Here is a 19,170-nt window from a genome sequence, read left to right as displayed (position 1 = left end):
CCGGAGTGGAGAAGCCTAGCCTTGAGGCTTGGCTTCTCTGCGACAGCTGGACCAAAGATAGGCTTTCAGATGCTTGAAGAAAACAATATGTTTTCCCTAACTCTTCTCTTTTTAAAGTGAAATATTTCCATGTTCTTTCCAAAACCTCTTGCTCAGCTTTTACAGCCGTCAACAATCTGGTCACATCTCTATGGATGAACTCTATTTTGTCAACTACTCTCTTAAATGGTAGTGTCATGTTCTGATCACAATGGGACCATTGTTTTCTTTCATCTGTGTGCTAGGTGTCCTCTTAATATAGAGAGTATGTCATTTGCCAATAGAACATATTGAAAATGTACTTATGTCATAAAATATGTATTAGTGGGTGCTGGAATTAACGCAATTATTCTAGCATATAGAAACTCGCAAAAAGTAATGACTTATAGTTGCTTTATGTGTACAAATGTCTAAATGACTTAGAAATTGAGTTTATCTTTTAACTGCAGAGCTAAATTTCCAAATGCTAAAGGTTTCTTAATTTCAAACAAACAAATTTGTGATTTGCCAGTCAGCAGTACAGTAATTTCCTGTAGTAAATTCAAATAACTGAAAAGCTCAACTAGACATACCTCCTTTGGGCTGTTTTTAAAGTAAGAACAGAAAAAGCCAATCAAGACCCATTTTAATAAAACCGCAAAGTATTTCATAGGGGTGGGACAAATTTGCCCCAGGTTTTTATGCCTTCTTCATCTATAATTCATTGAAATAATATATAGTGTTGAATTTGATTAACACTCAGCAGATGTTTATGCAGCATGTACTATTTATTTGTAAGATGCTTGTGCAAAGTACCACAGGGAAGCATTAAAACACGAATAAGATGTGAATTTTTCCACCACTGTGATCTCTTCCAGAAACTCTTAAGACTTTAAACTGCATTTAGAATTTTGAAATAAATATCATTATGATTAGTTTTGTGTGAAGCATGTATGATATTTTAAGTTTGCAAATGATCCTTATTAAAACAGTATAATGTACCACATTTATTGAATACTAGAGGCCCGATGCATGAAATTCGTGAAAGAGTAAGCCTTGGCCCTCGCAGCCCTGGCTGCCTTGGCCCTCACAGCCCCGGCTTTGTCCAGAAGGTCGTCTGGATGGTCATTCCATTCTTCGGTCGTTCAGTCCATTTGTATATTACGCTTTTATTATTATAGATATCCTATGAGTTAGGTACTAGGTGAGGAATTTTATGTGTATTTTCTCATTTCAGCCTCAGTGCAATTCAGTTCATTTTAGTGAAAATTAACTCAGACTCTGAAAAACATAAATCATTTAAAGGCAGAAACACAATCCAAATTCAGGTCTAGAAAGTCTTCAGGTATGAGCTTCATCTTTTGTGGGTTTTATATGTGATTTCTGTATTAATAGACATGTCAGAAAACAAACACAACTCTTTATCTGTTCATTATGCAATAATTAATTGGCCTGTTGATTCTCTTCTGGGGTGAGACTTAGTTTCTATTGTACGTTTGGGAATTTTTTCTTCTGAAATGCACAGCCAGCTTCCACTGCTGTAATCAAGAATCACATGCAGAGTTCATGAGTGAGAGGAGAGAAAAAAAGGAATAGTGGCAGGTCCATTAGCATCAAATCAAAATGGTATCCCAAGTTTGGTGTTCTGGCTGCTGCTTTTGTGGAAAATAGTTGACTGCTATTACAAACTATCCTTTATTTAAATAATGAAAACTGAAATTAACTGACTCATTTAAACATACAGCTCTTCCAGTCATATTCAGTATCCTTAAGGGTATAAACATTGAGAATTGCCTCCGGCCAAGAAAAGAACTCTGCTTTTCACACTCTTTTCCCTACTTTTTGCAGTAAGAGAAGGAAAGGCTATACACTAGCTGCATTCTACCCCAAGTAATGAATATCTTTCTAAGGCAAAATAATTAAGCAGTAAGAGAAAGGTTAGTTAAAATTCTCATTCAAATAGAAAATAACAATGCTGGTATCTCTTTTTACAGTGTCCTCATAAATTTCCCACAAGGATAATATATTTTGTTTTTATTCACTTGTCATTAATGAGAAAATAGTTAAGTCTGTTTCTCTTTAACTTAATGGAACTTGGATTAAAATGTGTCCCGTTATTTTAATCATCAATATGACATATCATGAACATGCAGTTTTCTTTTATTTTTGGCAGAGAACTTAAACAATTTTAAGTTCTGGTCGATAAGAAACATATGCATATATAAAATCGTAATTTATGATTTGATTAGATCATTGTTTAATTAAGTATACATGTGTTATTTGTGCTGAATATTTGCACATAAATCAATACAACCCTCAGCAAAAGTAGTAATGGAATGTTCTATCTAAACATAAGTTAGTAAACAGAAGAGAAACAGCTGTTGCAAAGACCCTGTTTTTGAGTCTGGGCTTGATAACAAATAGCAGTTCTGAGAATTTGGCTGCTACCATTTACTCACATCTGTTGAGATTGTACTGTGTGGGGTTTTTTTTGATGTTATTTTTAATTGATTTCAGAGAGAGGAAGGGAGAGGGAGGGAGAAATAGAATCAATGATGAGAGACAATCATTGATCGGCTGCCTCCTGTATGCCCCCTACTGGGGATTGAGCCTGCAACCAGGCATGTGCCCTGACCAGGAATTGAACCGTGACTTCCTGGTTCATAGGTCAACACTCAACTACTGAGCCACACTGGCTGAGTGCGACTGTACTATTTCAACTCAATACTTGATCATGCAAGTCACAGAGTAGCACACAGTTCTCTAAGTCAGAAGACCCACAACAAAACACTAAATACTAACTTATTGTGTGGGATGTTCTACTTTCAAGCACTTTCTCATCTTCTTTTTAGCAAATCTATTCATGGGGTGTTTATATACTTAAGTGCCCCAGAAGGATCTTAGTGTTTGTAAAAAATACATGAAATAGGAAAAAAATTTCTTTTGTTGTATCTTAAAATTTAATCTGTCTACCTCTGGACCACTTATTGGTGAGAAGTTCTCATTGTCTGATTTTCTGTTGCAACCGGAAACATTCTTTTTTTTAATAATTTTTTTAAAAAATATATTCCATTGAATTTTTTACAGAGATGAAGGGAAAGGATAGAGAGCTAGAAGCATTGATGAGAGAGAAACATCGATCAGCTGCCTCCTGCTCACCCCCCACCGGGGATGTGCCCGCAACCAAGGCACACGCCCTTGACCGGGATTGAACCTGGGACCCCTCAGTCCGCAGGCCAATGCTCCCTCCACTGAGCCAAACCCGTCAAGGCCGGAAACATTCTTATCTGATCAAACCCTTGTAATTCCATTTGCTATGAACCATAACTGACCATGGGGAGAGTATAATTGGAGATAGAAAACTTATGCTGAAGTTTTAGGTTGGTGTGATTCATGAGAATAAATAATTGATTTAAACAAAAATGTATATTGGTAACTCATGTTGACTTCTCAATTCCCTAGATATGTCTCTCACAATGACTTTTGTTTTCGTTCTGCCAATCAAAACACTGTAAAGGGTATCTCTTGGCACTTTCAGTAAGAATCATTACATATAAATATTGGCTAGAAGGTCAGTTGTGAGGATTTGAAAAGTCATGGTGAAAGTTAGGAAGAATAAATAAGGTTGAGAAATTTCATCAGCAGGAGGACCAGGCTGCAAGGACACTGATTGGTCAGTTAGTGTTACACTGAAAGGCTGGCTGCCACAAAACTCTGGCCTTGGCCCCGTCACATTCATAATTTCCATCACTACTTTGGATACTTATGAAATTCAGATGATACAAAATACAAAAGAATGCAATATAACCGTGTCAGATTAGACGTGGCCAAATCTAAAAGGGAAAAAATCCCAAAGATAGCCCTTTCCTCAACTTAGTCCTAATAGTTGCATTGTGAAAAGGACATTGTTGTTATTGCAAAGTAAATACTGTCAAAACTCTACTTAGAATACCAAAAAGAAAGAAAAGAAGGAGGAGGAAAAGATAGAGGAGGAGGAGGAAATAGAGGAAGAAAAAAAGTGAGCAAAAGGAAGGAAAGAAAACAAGGAAAAGCAGGGAGGGAAAAAAAAAGAAGAAAGGGAGATATGAAGGCAGGCAAGCAGTTGAGTTCTTCAAAATTTTCTTTCTATCCCTGTACTATAAGGAATCTCTCACCTTCCAAATCAACATTTCTAGAATGCATTGTCTGTTTGACACCTACAACTCCCAGTCCATTTTCTATGCATTAAAAGTGATAGAACTTTAAGACCTCCCATGTAAATCCTGCCTATTCACTAATTCAACATCTCCTTGCATCTGTTCTATTCAAATAGTTATCAAGCTTTGAAAGAAGAGAAACATGCTATTTCAGTGTTATAAATGTATAGGAAAGCATGACCTGAAATGGAATGCTGTTTCTATGTTAAAAGAGAGCTCCATGAATAGATGCATTAATAAACACTTATGTGGGAGGGTCATCTTTTCAGAGTTTAAGGCTCTGGGGCTTTGGAATCTAAAGAAGGGAATCACTTGCTCTGTTTGTGATGCTAAATTGAAATTGACAGATACGTTTCATTTATCTGGCTCAATATTATGTAGCCTTTTTCTCATTTGATTTTAGTATATTCCCCCTGAAATATTTACTCTGGTAAGCAAAAGCAAATATGAGGTTTTATACCCCATTTAGTGCAGTAAGAGTGGTGATGTCCTGACATCAGAGAACCAAATATTCCAGGCTTTTTTTTTTATAAAAAAGATTTTCCCCCCAGATATATTGTCCTCCATCGATCACTCATCCTTCCCCTTCAATTCATGTTTCTTGAGATTGGCAGGAAAAAAAGAGAGAGGCTAGAGCACAAGTAGCCTAATTCTAAGTACTTTTATAAAGCTTGGTTTTATGAATTACCTTTTGCCTTTTCCAATCATGAGGGAAAACTTTTCTGCCTCATTGAATCTTTAATGCAATGTGCCACATGCACACTACATTATTACGTGTGACATTAGGTGATATATTGCACAGTAACTATAATGTTACGTGCAAACAAGCTGTTTCTTTCCCCTGAAGGTAGAATTAAACAGGTACTCATGGGAAACAGCTACTTGTATTGCTCTTTTCTTAATGGAGTAAATTGAGGATTGGGATAGTGAACGGCTTAGCTCTGAACCATCTGCAGGAATGAATGGGTGCTGCTACTTTCCCTGCAGTGTCTTCTCAATTTGATATATGAATCCCTCTGAAAAGAATTCTGCTTGATGTAAGGAGAAACGTAGAAGGCTGGGTCCTTGGGGACCCTTTAGAATGAACTATTCTCATTAAATGCACTTTCTCTTTGTATTGAAAAGGAATACAACTTTCATCTCTGGTAAATATAGTCTAATCTATCCAGTAAATGTAAGGATTGCCTTAAAGGGACCTGGAATTCCACTTACTTTTACTTGGGGAAGACCATATTTCTCTAGCCAATAGAATGACGACAGTTTAGTTTCAAAATAGCAGGAGAAAATGAAATGTTCTATTGGCTGTACATGCAGTGCTCTGTAAAACTACAGTAATCAATGTTGTCCCCCAAAGGAAGGAAGTTGAAAGTCTCACTGATAATATTAATAAATTGAGTCTACAAAGTCCAAAATTGTGGGAAATTAAAGTTATATGTACTGCACATACACTACTGTTATGTGCTATATTGTTAGACTTCTTCAATGTTAATGGCTAAGTTGGTTTATACAGAGCTCTACCAAACGTAGCTCTCTTATCTGTTATGGTTGCCACTGACGCCTCAGTAGACTTTGGGAATATTACTATATTACTAGAAAACCTTTTTTTCTCCCTCAATTTCTGACCAGTGGGACATCAGCTGGGCAAAGAATAGCATTTAAATAGTCAAAATGCTAGCTCTAGCTGGTTTGGTTTAGTGGATAGAACACCAGTCTGTGGACTGAAGGGTCCTGATTTCAATTCTGGTCAAGGGCACATTCCTGGCTTGCCAGCTCTATCCCCAGTAGAGGGCATGCAGGAGGCAGCTGATCAATGATTATCTCTCATATTGATGTTTCTATCTCTCTCTCTTTCCTTTCTCTCTGAAAAAATAAAAATATATTGAAAAATCAGAATGCTATGGGAATAATTAGTTTATTATCATTCCATAATAAATAAAACAGCTCAAAATTCCGAGAACATTCTTAAAAGGAATATAGCATTATCTAATGTTAAAATTAGGAACTAACTTGACTAGTTGTTTGTGTGGTGTCTAACAGATAGAGTTCTGCTGTATTTCCTTTGAACATTTACAGTATCCCACAGTGCCTTGGTGAGTTCACTGTTGTGAACAAGGGGCTGCATAGGTCATAGAGGGTATTTACACTGCACAGGAAGTTGAATTATATTATAGATCCCAGGCTACTGGAGGTTCTTCATTAGGGAAGTATAAAAACAGAAGTAATAATAATAAAACATTCCTCAACAAGAAGACTGAAGTCAGAGAATTGAGTCCAAAGCTTGATGGGGGCCTAGTAAATGTGATGTGGCAAAAGGAAATAGAAAGTTCGATAAGAAGCATTTCAAGAGAATAGGATTGAGGAAGTAATCTGATATAAATAACAAAGTGAAGATAATATTGTATTGCACCTATGGTTTCCAATTCGAAATAGAGAAATAAAGCAATTGGCTTGATCAGATCATGGAAGTTGGGGAAAATAATCAAGTTTGTTTTCTAGGAAGATCCAGATAATGAGATTAGCTTTGAGTACGCTGAGTGTTTGAGACATTATTGAACAATCACTCAATATAGAACTGTTAAAGGCTGAATTGTATTTATCCATAAATTTATATGTTGAAGTTCTAACCCCCAGAATCTCAGACTGTGACAGCATTTGGAGAAAGGTTCTTTAAAGAGGTAATTACATTAAAGTGAGGTCATTAGGAGGGTCCTAATTCAACATTCTGGTGTCCTTATAAGAAGGGGAAATTACCACACAGACAAATACAGAGGAAGAGCATTTGAGGACACAGGGTCAAGACTGCCATTTCTATGCCAATGTGAGAGGCCTCAAAAGAAACCTACCCTGCTGATACCTTGATCTCTGATTTCTATTATTTAAGCCACCAGTCTCTGGTACTTGTTATGGAAGAATAAGCAAACTAATATAGGGACACAGCAAAAGATGGAACATATAGTAGATTGAGGAACCAGGTGTAGATATAGTTTAATCGATGAGAGGAATAAAAAAATCAATAAGAAAGGATAGCTAAAAGGAAGCAAGAGTCTTAGAGACATCTGTACAATGAGTACAGAATAAGAAAGAAAATGTATTTATAAATGAAATGGGGGTATAATCAGGGTGAGGAAGGAGTCTCAGGATAGTTTAATGCAGTAGAAGACAAAGGAGCCAGGAATCTCAAGAACATGTCACATAAAGATTAAGAATAAAACTGAATGAAAGGCCCATTAGTAGTTGCTAGATAGAGTTAATAAATGACCTTTCAATGAGCATTTTAATGGAGTACTAGGCATGAAAGACAGGTTGCAGTAGATAAAATAAGAAAAGGTGAATGGGTGGGAATGAAGAAAATGAGTGTAATACCCCATATCACAGAGTTTGACAGTGAAACTAATACATAACCACAGGCAATACCTAGAGGGGGAGGCAAGGACATGGAGGCCAGCAAAGGTGGCATTTGGGAGGTGGAGTCAGAGGTCCATGGAGAAGGAGAGGCAGAGGATTCTTCATCCAGAGCTATACAAAGGGACAGTTGACACTGAATATTCTCAAAGTTGTTTGTCTCCCCCCTACCGCCACCAAAAAAAAAATCACTATCCCTCAGAAAAGAGGTATTGTCTTATAACTGACTTGTTACAAAGGATTTCATACAATGATGTATACTCATTGGGGAAGACATATTACCTGAAAAAACACCCCCCAAAATGCTTGCTTTTATTGCCTATGAAGAAATTATGGAGTTAAAGGGAAAACAGAGGCAAAGGAATTTAACAGAGAGTAAGTAATTATTTCTAGGGATACAACCTCTAAATTTCAGGATGATATCTTAAGCAATTATTTTTTTAATTACTTAAGTATTTGACTAAATAGTTATATAGAGGTGAACATAAATATTTACCTCTAAGCTGAATAAAAAAGATAATGATTCTAATATAGAAATGCATACTTGTGGCTTGAGAAAAAAAGTCTGGGAATGGTGTGCATCTTTCAAAAAATTGTCTGTTTTCCCCATTCTAGTAATTTAGGTGGAAGAAGAATGAATTCAATCATGAAAATTGTTAGATGATACAAAAACTGCTTCCAGTATGAGCATCAAAGATGCTTAAAAGAATTGGGGGGAATGCTTTATGAAATATGAGTGAAAAGGCAATTTTTAATTCTTATTACTATTATTATTCTAAGTCCTCAGGAGAATAGATTGAATTAATCTTACCCTTAGTTCATGCTTTATATTATTATTGATCCACATGATAGGAAAGCAAGATCATTTATAAGGAATCAACATTGGAGCTTGAGTGACAGAGTCAATGCAAATGCTGTAGTCCTTTTAAAAAATTCCACTCCAGCACTGTAAATAAAGTTATTCATAAAGCAAAGCTGATGATTTGTATTCCGCTGTCTCCTCCATGCTGCCGAGCAGAGACCCAGCTCTGCAGCCTGGGCTCTCTGTGGCCTCTCAGGGCAGAGCCTGATCACAAAGCCCTTCCCGTGATGCATTGGATGGAGGAGGAGGAACCTCGGGGAATCCCACAGAGCTCACTGTGGCTGATGAAGCAAGGTTTTTAAATTGAAGCTCTGCAATGTCTTCTAAGAGCTCATTACATGGAGCTCTGTAAGGAACTAAAATTCAGAAAACTTTTAGTCCCCAGCGCCACTGAGAAATAGCCTTCCTCTAATGTCTCCTCACATATAAAACAATAAATATCTGCCTGGACTAGAGCACTTGGCATTATTGTGAGTAATGAGGGGTGAATCTATGTAAAAGGATTTTGTTTCTTTTAGGATAAGCATCCACAATACCACATAGCACGCTTGTTCAAAATCAGCCAGATATTTTCTCCATGCGAGGAGTCCAGAAAGGCAGCAAAAAAAGGACACTTTATATATTTCAAAGAGGACTGAACTCTCTAGAATTTTCTAAATTGATAAAATACCTAGTAGGAGCTAGGGATTGAGTTTGGGAAGGATATTGGGACATAAATCTATAATGTTGAAAACTTTTTTTTTTAAATATATTTTATTGATTTTTTACAGAGAGGAAGGGAGAGAGATAGAGAGTTAGAAACATCAATCAGCTGCCTCCTGCACATCTCCTACTGGGGATGTGCCCGCAACCCAGGTACATGCCCTTGACCGGAATCGAACCTGGGATCTTTCAGTCCGCAAGCTGACACTTTATCCACTGAGCCAAACCGGTTTCGGCAAATGTTGAAAACTTTTGAGCTTCCAAGGTTACTGTCAATGTCAGGAGATGTAAACTTCAAGCGTACACTGTATGGGGCTTAGCAGGCATATTGGAAGAAAAGTAGTTTGTTTTTTGAAAAGGGATGACATTCATTCAAACTAAGCATATTTGATGTTACACAGGAAAATGTATTTTCTTTGGGAGTTTTGAAGAAATTTTATCATACATACTATAAAATTTGATGCTACTCTTTTATTTTTCTTTGACCAACAGAATTTCTCACCTTAGCTTATAGTCTATGTAAAGTGCCTGTCAAGCGGAGTGATGTCTTTGTTGAAAGCATTTAGACCCACAGAAAGTGAGTGACCCCCTGGATGGCTAGACATCTCCCCATTTTGACAAAGATCCTTTTCTGTTTGGAAATTGTAAAGCTCAAGCTATAGACTCAGAAACTGACAGGAGGGGCCGTGTTTGGTTTCTTGGAACCTAATGTATTTCTGCAAGTCTGCGATACTGGGGAAAATAATACCTGAATTGATATTTGTGTCAGGCTCGCCCTTGATTGCTAAGGTTCGTATAAAGGTTACTTCTAAAGAAATGTCTGTCATTCTTACTCTGCACTCTCGGGATTTCTGCTTCTTCCAAATCCTGCCCTCTAAAACAATAAAATTGTTTTAAAATGATAAGCAAAATATGATATAACAGCCCATCTCCTGTCCTGTAATGATTACATATCTCCTCTCTTATAGCTCACAGCGGCTGGAGGACAATTGACATTTACCATATCATATGACCTTGAAGAAGAAGACGACGACGAAGAAGAAACAGCACGCGTACTCCAGCTTATGATTATCTTAGAGGTAGAGTATGGAAACGGTCATTCATGTTCAACTGTTTTATGCTCTTACTAGAGGCCTGATGCACAAAATTTGTGCAAGGGGCTTGGCCCCCACCTGCCGCTGCTGCCACCTCTGCCTCGGCCCCTACTGCCGCGGCTTCGTCCAGAAGAATGTCTGGAATGACGTCCAGTCTAATTAGCATATTATGTTTTTATTATTATAGACGTAATTTGAGGTTATTCCTTACTTGGTTGCTTTAACATCAATTTATATACTATGATAGAAGAATGTTACGTCTTGGACATTTGTTTCTATGTCAGCCTCACGTTTCACTCTGAGGCTGAGTGTATTCATTGGGTTCTAGTGATAAAGGAGACCTTTAGACCTGACCTAAAATTTAAATTAAAAACATAATGACCATGTTTCCAAGGAAATAAGTATGATGAACATGTTTGGGCAAATGCTGATTTGCATGGTTGTGTATTTTCCATCTCCCCTTGCTTCCAAGTAGAATCTGTTTTACTTTATGAGGCAGAAGCAAATGAAAAAGAAAACGTATTTATTTAGGTGTTATTAAATTTTTACTTCAAAATTCCTATTTTAGGTAAGAAAGATATGGGAGAAGCTGCTTTCAGGATTCGGAGGGCCATGGGCAATTCTAAAATGTTGGAAGCTTGAAGGCCTTCTCCTGCCCTTTCTCATACCCCTCCCTCCAACACTCACAAATAGTCAAAGGCACACACCTGCATGCACATTTATGATCCTGAATGGGTCAAGGTTGATTTAGCCCCGGGCTCTGTTGTTCTTATCGTGTGTGTGTGTGTGTGTGTGTGTGTGTGTGTGTGTGTGTCTATGAAACTAGAAGTATACTTTGGAATGCCTTTGAGATAAAAGGGTTCTATAAATGTAAAATGGTGAGAAATTATGTGTCATGAATATGAATGAACTAAGATAAGAAAGGTAATCTAAATGTCATAGCTCAGTCAATATACTCCCTATTATTATGATGCCATGACCCTATTGTGAATATGAGAATGCAGGGTTTTTCTTATTTGTTTGTTTTTTTCAATGTAGAAATGCCCTTGAAAACAATAGCTTAATATACTATTTGAAGTTTTTTTTCCTATTTTCAAATACAACCCACATTCCCTATAAAATAATATATTTGAAATATACAATTCTTATGCACTGGTGTAAACACAAAGGATTTGTAATCACATACATGTGTGAGTGTCCAGGTGTCTATTGCTTTAGTTATTGGGGTGGGGGGAGCAAGGTCATGCATAACCAAGAAGCTTATACTTTGCAATGCATCTGGTTTGAGCTATTATTTAAATTGCCTTCTCTGCCTAGAGATATGCTGAATGACAGGGAAAGCCAACCTGAAGTTAAAAACCTACTGAGGATAATCCACAAAGTGGAGAAGTCAAATGCAGACACTTTGTACCCTTTTATACTCTCTTTTCAGTTTTACTCTTTAAGACTTTCTTTTTCCCTTTAGGGAAAAGACTTGAGAATCAGCACAGCCCAAGAGGAGGTGGAACTGCGACCATCTGAAGACCATATTCATGCATTGTCACTCAAAGAAGACTCATTTACCATACATGGCACAGATTTTCCAGTCAGTAGAAAAGAGTTTATGACAGTGCTTGTGGATTTAAAGCGAATCCTCATACAAATCACAGACAGCCTTGGGGTGGATGCCATCTACAGGTAAACTCAAGAACTGCATCTTCCAGTGTTTGCACATTTTCCTTGGGGCATGCCTGTTAGAAGAGTGACTTTGAAGATGTCTGGGGTTTGTTGTCTTCAGTTAGTAGATAATAATGGAGCACTGGTATTCTTAAAAGTGTTTCTATTAAAGCTAAAAAATGTCTGTTGATATTTAGAGAGAGTGGAAGGGAGAGAAGAGGGGGAGGAAGAGATAGAGAGAAACATTAATAACCGGGGCCAGGGATCAAACCCGCAACCTAGGTACATGCCCTTGACTGAAATCAAACCCAAGACCCTTTGTTTTGGAGGCCAATTCTCTAACCACCTAGCGCACCAGCCAGGGCAGTATCTATAATAATAAAAGTGCAATAAGCTAATTAGACCAGATGACCTTCCCGACGAAGCCGGGCCTGCTAGGGAAATCCCAGTCCCAGGTGCCAGAGGGAATCCGGTGCTGGCAGCCTGGGGAAGGAAGGCCTACTCTTGCACAAATTTCATGCATCGGGCCTCTAGTATAGTTTATAATAAGAAATATAAGCACCTTCATTTAAATAGCCCCAAGTCTCTTTATAAAACACTATAAGACTATAAAGGCTGCATGGTATAAAGGAAAGAGGAAGGGCTTTGGAGCCAACCAGACTAGGAATTCAATAAACTCAATTGATGATTATATGTGTGGCCTTTGGCAAGTGATTGGTCCTTGTGGAAACTTGATTTCCTCAGGTATAAAGTGGAGATAACGGTGCCCACCTTTCAGGGTCATTGTGAAAATTATGTGATGATTATGTAAAGTGCTCATTGCCTAGAACCCTTCAAAAGTTAGTTCCTTTTTTGTCCTCCATTTGTTTTCCTTAAAGAGAGAACTCCCTGATGTGAACCAAACGTGCCCATGTCTGACTTACTGTAGGCTGCTATGCTTTTCGTTTGCAAGACAATGACATTTGCCTGACAAAATTAAACTTCACCTGTGTCTGAATGAGCTCCGTTCTTTCTCCTTTTCTACTCTAATAACAAATAACAAGCTATCATGGCAACTACCTTTTTAAATCAGATTAAGTTAAATGATCAAATTGGACCCCAAACTGACAACTTGGCATACCCATCATCAAAGCAATGTCTCCAATACTATTTTATCTACAAGAGGATTTTTTTTTGCTGATGCTCCCCCAGCTCTGTCATTTTTGTGTGCTGCCTAGTTTGTCTTTCAACTAAGTGTAATCATCATTACCACTTCCCAAAGGAGGGATCTGCAGATTCATAAACAGAACCACTGCCAAACAATGTACCTCTTTTGCAGAGGCAATTCTGCTAGGAGCTGGGTTAAAATGCCATGAAGATGAGAAGCAGCACTCAGGAATTAATTATGTTTTTCCCCATTTAGTAAATAGAGATTGTTATAATGTTTAAACAGTATAAAGAGACGAGTCCTCTGGCTCTCAGAATGAATGATAACCAATTTGACAAAAACTGACTAGGGGGCTTATTTATTTTTGTCAGCATTGCTTCTCAGACTAATTAATCCAAAGGCGTTTCCCCCTGATTTATGTCAGATGATTTCAGTGTCTATCCATCTTAAATTCATCAGTTTCATGTGAAGTCTTTTGAAGTGTTCCCAACCCCAAGCGACATGTTGTCAGAGCATGGATGGCTATGTGAACTGACACAGAGCTAATCCAAGTAGGTGGCAGCTTTCTGGTTCAAGAAGTAAAAGCCAATGTCAGGTTTGAAACTCCTACCCATTTCAGCTGAGCTGAAAGTCAGCATGAATCCCGGGTCAGTAAGCTTGTTATATTTTATTAATCTCTGATCTACTCATGGATTGATTCCTATTTGTGAAACATTACTTGAATTGATTTCAACTTGTCTTGCACAGTAGGCTTCCGACTTGATATACAGTTTGTGTGCAAGCACAAGTAAATTGAAATTATCGCAACAAAAATTCATGTTGTAAGTTATGTAAGGAGGACTTAATTCTATGGTAGTTCTCTCAGCAAATGGGCTTAGATCATTTCAATTATGTGGTTACAATAGTCCTCCCTTATCCTCCAAGGATACATTTCAAGACCTATCACAGATGCCTGAAACCAGAGACAGTACCAAACCTTATAGATGCAGCACTATGTTTTTTCTATACACACATACCGAAGACAAAGTTTCATTTATAATTTAGACCCAGGAAGAAATGAACAGGAATGATTAATAATATTAGAACAATTATAATATGCTGTAACAAAAGTTATGTGAAGGCAGTCTCTCTCTTTCCCCAGTAATTTTTATATTTTTTAATTCAAAACGATTCCTTCTATCTGTGTAACCATCCCTTACTTGCAGTACATGGCTTGGTGTCCCTTGTTTCAGGGAATCCCTTGCTGAAGTCTTCGTAAGATTCAATGTTTTCTGGCACAACACATTGCCCCTAGGTAAGAACGTTCACCTTCTCACTTAAAGGAAGCACTTTGCGGCTTCTCTTTGGCACACCTGAACCGCCAGTTTCACTACTCTTGTGCTTTGGGACTGTTCAGTAAAAGGAAGGCTACTTGAACACCAGCACTGCCATACTCTACAGTCAATCTGATACCCACCGCAACTATCATGTGACTACAGGGTGGGTAGTGTAGGTATGCAGTGTGGATAGACTGGACAAAGGAATGATTTATGAGGACAGAGCTAGAGGGTGTGAGATTTCATCACGCCACTCAGGTCCGTGTGCAATTTAAAACTTACGAATTGTTAATTTCTGGAATTTTTCACTTAATATTTCGGACTGGGATTGACCTCGGGTGATTGAAACCTTGGAAACTGAAACCGAGAAAAGAGAAACTGCGGAAAAGGGAGAGTACTATGGATGGCTTGGCAGTGAAAGGAGAATTGGGTGCAGGTCAGGATGTTGGCTTTTGTTCTCAACGCAGCTATTTCATAGTTTTAGCCATAAATGTACCTTTGACCTCTTTGGATTTCAGTCCCCTCATCTGTGAAATAAGGAGGAGGACAATTGTTTGCCAACCTCTAACAATCACCATGAAAACGGAATTAGAGGGCTACAAAAGCAGAGCTAGTGGCAACTCAGCCCACAAATCTGAAGCACTTCTATCTGACCTGCATTATTCCAAAGAATAGCATTTTTCCCAAACACTGTTAAGACTTGGAGATATCTAGAATAAAGCACATGCGGATATTTCTAAAATTGTGATAGTTTTGCTGTCATTCTTTTTCAGAATTCTGAGAGGCCCATACAATAAAATTATTCAGTTTCCTTCTCATTGTCCTCTTTCATGAGATGAAGATAAAACTAGAAAAATTGTCATCCTTATTTCAAGGATGTAAGAGAAATACACTTAACCTAACTGCTTATTTTCCTCTTTTAATTTCTCCAAGCCCTAGCTTTTCAGTAGCATCCTTTATATTTAACTCAAGCAGAGCCCATTCAGCTTTTCCTGAACACCTATTCAGTGTAGAACTTTACAAAAAAATATATTATTTCTTTCACTTTAGAGTAGACATGAATACCATTCATCAAATTTTCAATCTCCCCCTTTTAGAGTATTCTATTTTCCTAACCTTTGAGGGTAGACTTGATCATATGACTGGGTTTGCCCAATGAAGTGTGATCTGAAATGATGTATTACTTCCTATACCCCCGCCCCCAAACAAAGCATTGAATTGCCAGTCTGAGACTCTCTGTATCATATGGATCTACAGAAGATCAAAACAGCCTGAAATCTTGATAGCACACAAAGGTCAGCTCCCTTGAACAGTCATCGGCTGTGGAGGATTTTGCACGTGTAAACTTTTGCTTTCTGTGAATCCACTGAGAAGTTGAGCACAACTAGGAAATCATAACCTTATTATGTTGCTCCCATGCATCTTTGTTGCTTCAAAGAAAATGCAGAATCTTTTCAAGGGAAGATGTTTTCACATGCCTTTTAGAGTAAATTTGGGGGACTTTTTTACTATCAGAGATACCACTCAAAATTTATATAATAAATAATCTAGAAAATCCTTATAAACAAAAGAATCTTGGTGATTGTAGAAATAGTATCAGTAGTATATGTTTTCATTTTGAAATTAATAATGCAGGTGATTATCTATATAATTTGAAGAAATTATACTGATAAAGACTCTAGGACTTAAAAAATTTATGCAATTGCTAGGTACTAAGCTGTTGGTAACAGGCTCAGCCAGGATTTAAACCCACATGTGGTTCCTCCCCATAATCTTTGGCTGCCTCCCAAATCTATTCTGTAAATATTAGATTCATTCCGTCTGCCAACATTTGCTGAGCACCTTCCCTGTGTATTTTTCTAAGTCTCAGTTCCCTCTTCTGTAAAATAGCAGAAATAATATTTAACTTTCAAGATTGAAGGCTAAGTAAAAAAATGATGTATCCAAAACACCTGACAAGCTACTTAGCATATGTTGAGAGGCAATGCAAGTAACAAGACGATCATCGCTTTTGGAGTCACACTTGGGTTTGAATTTGTGCTGCACCATTTGCTAGCTGTGTTATATGGACAAGGCACTTGACCTCTCTCAGACCCATGTTTTTCACTTGTAAATGTGGACAAAAACATGATTACTACGATTGGGTTCATTGATACTTAAGTGAGATGTCCATCAAGCCCCCATTATAAGGCATAGAAGATAGCAGACACTCAATACATAATGATTATTATGATGTGACAGGTGTATGCCAGTGGTCAGCAAACCGCGGCTCGCGAGCCACATACGGCTCTTTGGCCTCTGGAGTGTGGCTCTTCCACAAAATACCACATGCGGGCGTGCATGTACAGTGCGATTGAAACTTCGTGGCCCATGCGCAGAAGTCGGTTTTCGGCCTGGGCGAGTGTATTTTGAAGAAGTGGCGTTAGAAGAAGTGGGGGGTGTCAGTCGGTCGGGTGATGGGAGAGGTGGCGCAGGCGGGCCGCAGGATATGCAGTGCAGGGAGGTACTTTGTTTTGATGTACGTTCGCTGAGGTCGACCCCTTCCAACTCTCCCATTCACACTTGTCTATCTGAAACAAGTATACAAATAGATTGAGGACGTTTTTAGCAAAGGCCAGCTTAGGAGTACCCTAATTAAGTTAATAACAATGTACCTACCTATATAGTTTAAGTTTAAAAAATTTGGCTCTCAAAAGAAATTTCAGTCATTGTACTGTTGGTATTTGGCTCTGTTGACTAATGAGTTTGCCAACCACTGGTGTAGGCTAAGCAAAGAGGATTCAGAGATGGATAAATGATCATTGAATTCAAAGAAAGCAAAGTCCAGTATGAAAGTCAGACACACATTTACAATAATATAACAGTGTAATAGAAGTTTGCACAGACCCACTGGTAGGACTAAAGTAGGAAAAGATGAATTCTGATATTAATATTTAATATATTTTTGAAATGTCTTTATTGATTTTAGAGAGAGAGGAAGGGAGAGGGGGAGAGAGAGATAGAAACATCAATGAGAGAGAAACAGCAATTGGCTGCCTCCTGCATGACTTCCACTGGGTATCAAGCCTGCAACCTGGGCATGTGCCCTGACCGGGAATTAAACCAGGGACTTCTTGGTGCATGGGTCAATGCTCAACCATTGAGCCACACCAGCTGAGCACCATTTAATGTATTATTTTATGAATTACTGCAACAGTATAAAATTATATCTACCATTTACCTTATTTGATGTGGGATTGAAAATATTTGGGGAAAATGTTTTGTTCTTTCTTAGTTGGCCCAGTCAGACATTGACTGGACCACTGAATGATTTTCTTACCATCTTAGGAATAGAGTGAAAATTATCAGGCTCCTCAAATTTAGTACCTTGTGGAACTTCTACAAGACAGAGGCTTAAAAGAGTTATGAGTCATCATCTTGTTTTAACAACACAAAATAGAACAAAGCACCTGAAAAGCAAAAATTAAATGGAATTCAATATAAAAAAGTGGAGAAAGGATTCACGGTGGCAAACCTGCAAACAGGGACAGCTCGGGAGAGACATTTTTAATACTAGCTTATACAATTATGTATTTTCTCTTCCTCCATCAGCTTATCTGTACATCCAAGTCATAACAATAAGGAAAAAAAAAGCCAGCTAAAACATTTGACTTAGTTGGCAAATCCTTGATAGTTCATGCATCTCCAAACATCAGTACTTTATTATTGCCCATATTATGTATTTAAATGAGTGCAGCCTGGTTTCAAGAGAAGAAAATGACCATATTGGAGCGGGCGGGGGGAACATAACACCAAACTGCAGCCTTCTTCCTGAGTAACACTTAAAACTGTTAAACACATTAAAATCCCATTTAACAAATAGCAGAACCTAATGAACATTGGGATTGCTCAGCGAATACTAATGTGGAGTATTGCTGGGAAAGATGTTTGCGTGATAAAATTTCTCATAGCTCAAATGGTTACAGAGATTAAAGAGAGAAACATCTGTTGTTCAAAGACAAATGAAATTTGACAGTTCATTGAAAATATTTTTGGTTTTGTTTTGTTCTATTTTAAATTGTTCTTAAAGTACTCAATTACTCGTTGTTTTTTTTACTTTCTCACTTTCTAATACTTTCCTTACATTTTAATTATCGATTTTATATTGAAAATCCTGGGACTATATCTGTATACAACTGACCAGTCTGCTATTTAGTAAATTGTTATAGTCTTTCATATGACAATTAACTAGTATAGTAATCCTGAAATCATCTCATTGTGAAATTTAAGTGATCAGAAATGTGTTTGTCATACGGCAGTCCATTAATGGCAGGCACTTAAGTGCCACAATACATTCAGATGAGTTCTGGCCTTTGACCTCAAGTCCTAATTCTAACATGTTTCAATTTATTTTCTTTGTTAGATCAAATAAGTAATGTGTCTTAAACTTATCTGATTTTATTCACTAGAAATGTGTATACTAAGCTTTGGTGTATCATTTGTTATAGAGTATGTTACTAATAGTAATATAACTAAATTCCATTCATCTATCCACTCATTTATTTCTTTATGTATGTATATATGTATGTGTTTTTGTGTTTAGTTTCGTATCTGTCCATTCATTCATCCATGTATCCATGTATTTCCCATTTATCTAATGTTTTCTCTATCCATCCATCCAACAAAAGTGCATTGAGCATATATTGAGGTGATCAGGCCAGGTATATAGATGATATGACAGGGTCTCTGTTCTCAAGGAGTAGTTCATATGCTCATGTCAACATAAGCAAGAATTATC

General features: G+C 37.6%; 1 protein-coding gene across 3 annotated transcripts in view; it reads left to right on the top strand.

The window, feature by feature from the left end:
- Positions 1-19,170, top strand: part of LAMA2 (laminin subunit alpha 2) — a 452,538-nt gene that overhangs the window by 226,212 nt on the left and 207,156 nt on the right. For all 3 annotated transcript variants that reach the window (XM_023759137.1, XM_014461101.2, XM_014461100.2), the window contains exons 13-14: positions 10,149-10,259; positions 11,740-11,951. In XM_023759137.1, coding sequence (XP_023614905.1) covers positions 10,149-10,259; positions 11,740-11,951 — 323 coding nt within the window. The remainder of the gene's footprint in view (positions 1-10,148; positions 10,260-11,739; positions 11,952-19,170) is intronic.

This window comes from Myotis lucifugus, unplaced genomic scaffold (assembly GCF_000147115.1).
Source record: "Myotis lucifugus unplaced genomic scaffold, Myoluc2.0 scaffold_150, whole genome shotgun sequence".
Taxonomy (NCBI): Eukaryota; Metazoa; Chordata; class Mammalia; order Chiroptera; family Vespertilionidae; genus Myotis; species Myotis lucifugus.
Note: the sequence above shows the minus strand (reverse complement) of the source record. Positions and strands in the feature narration are given on the sequence as shown.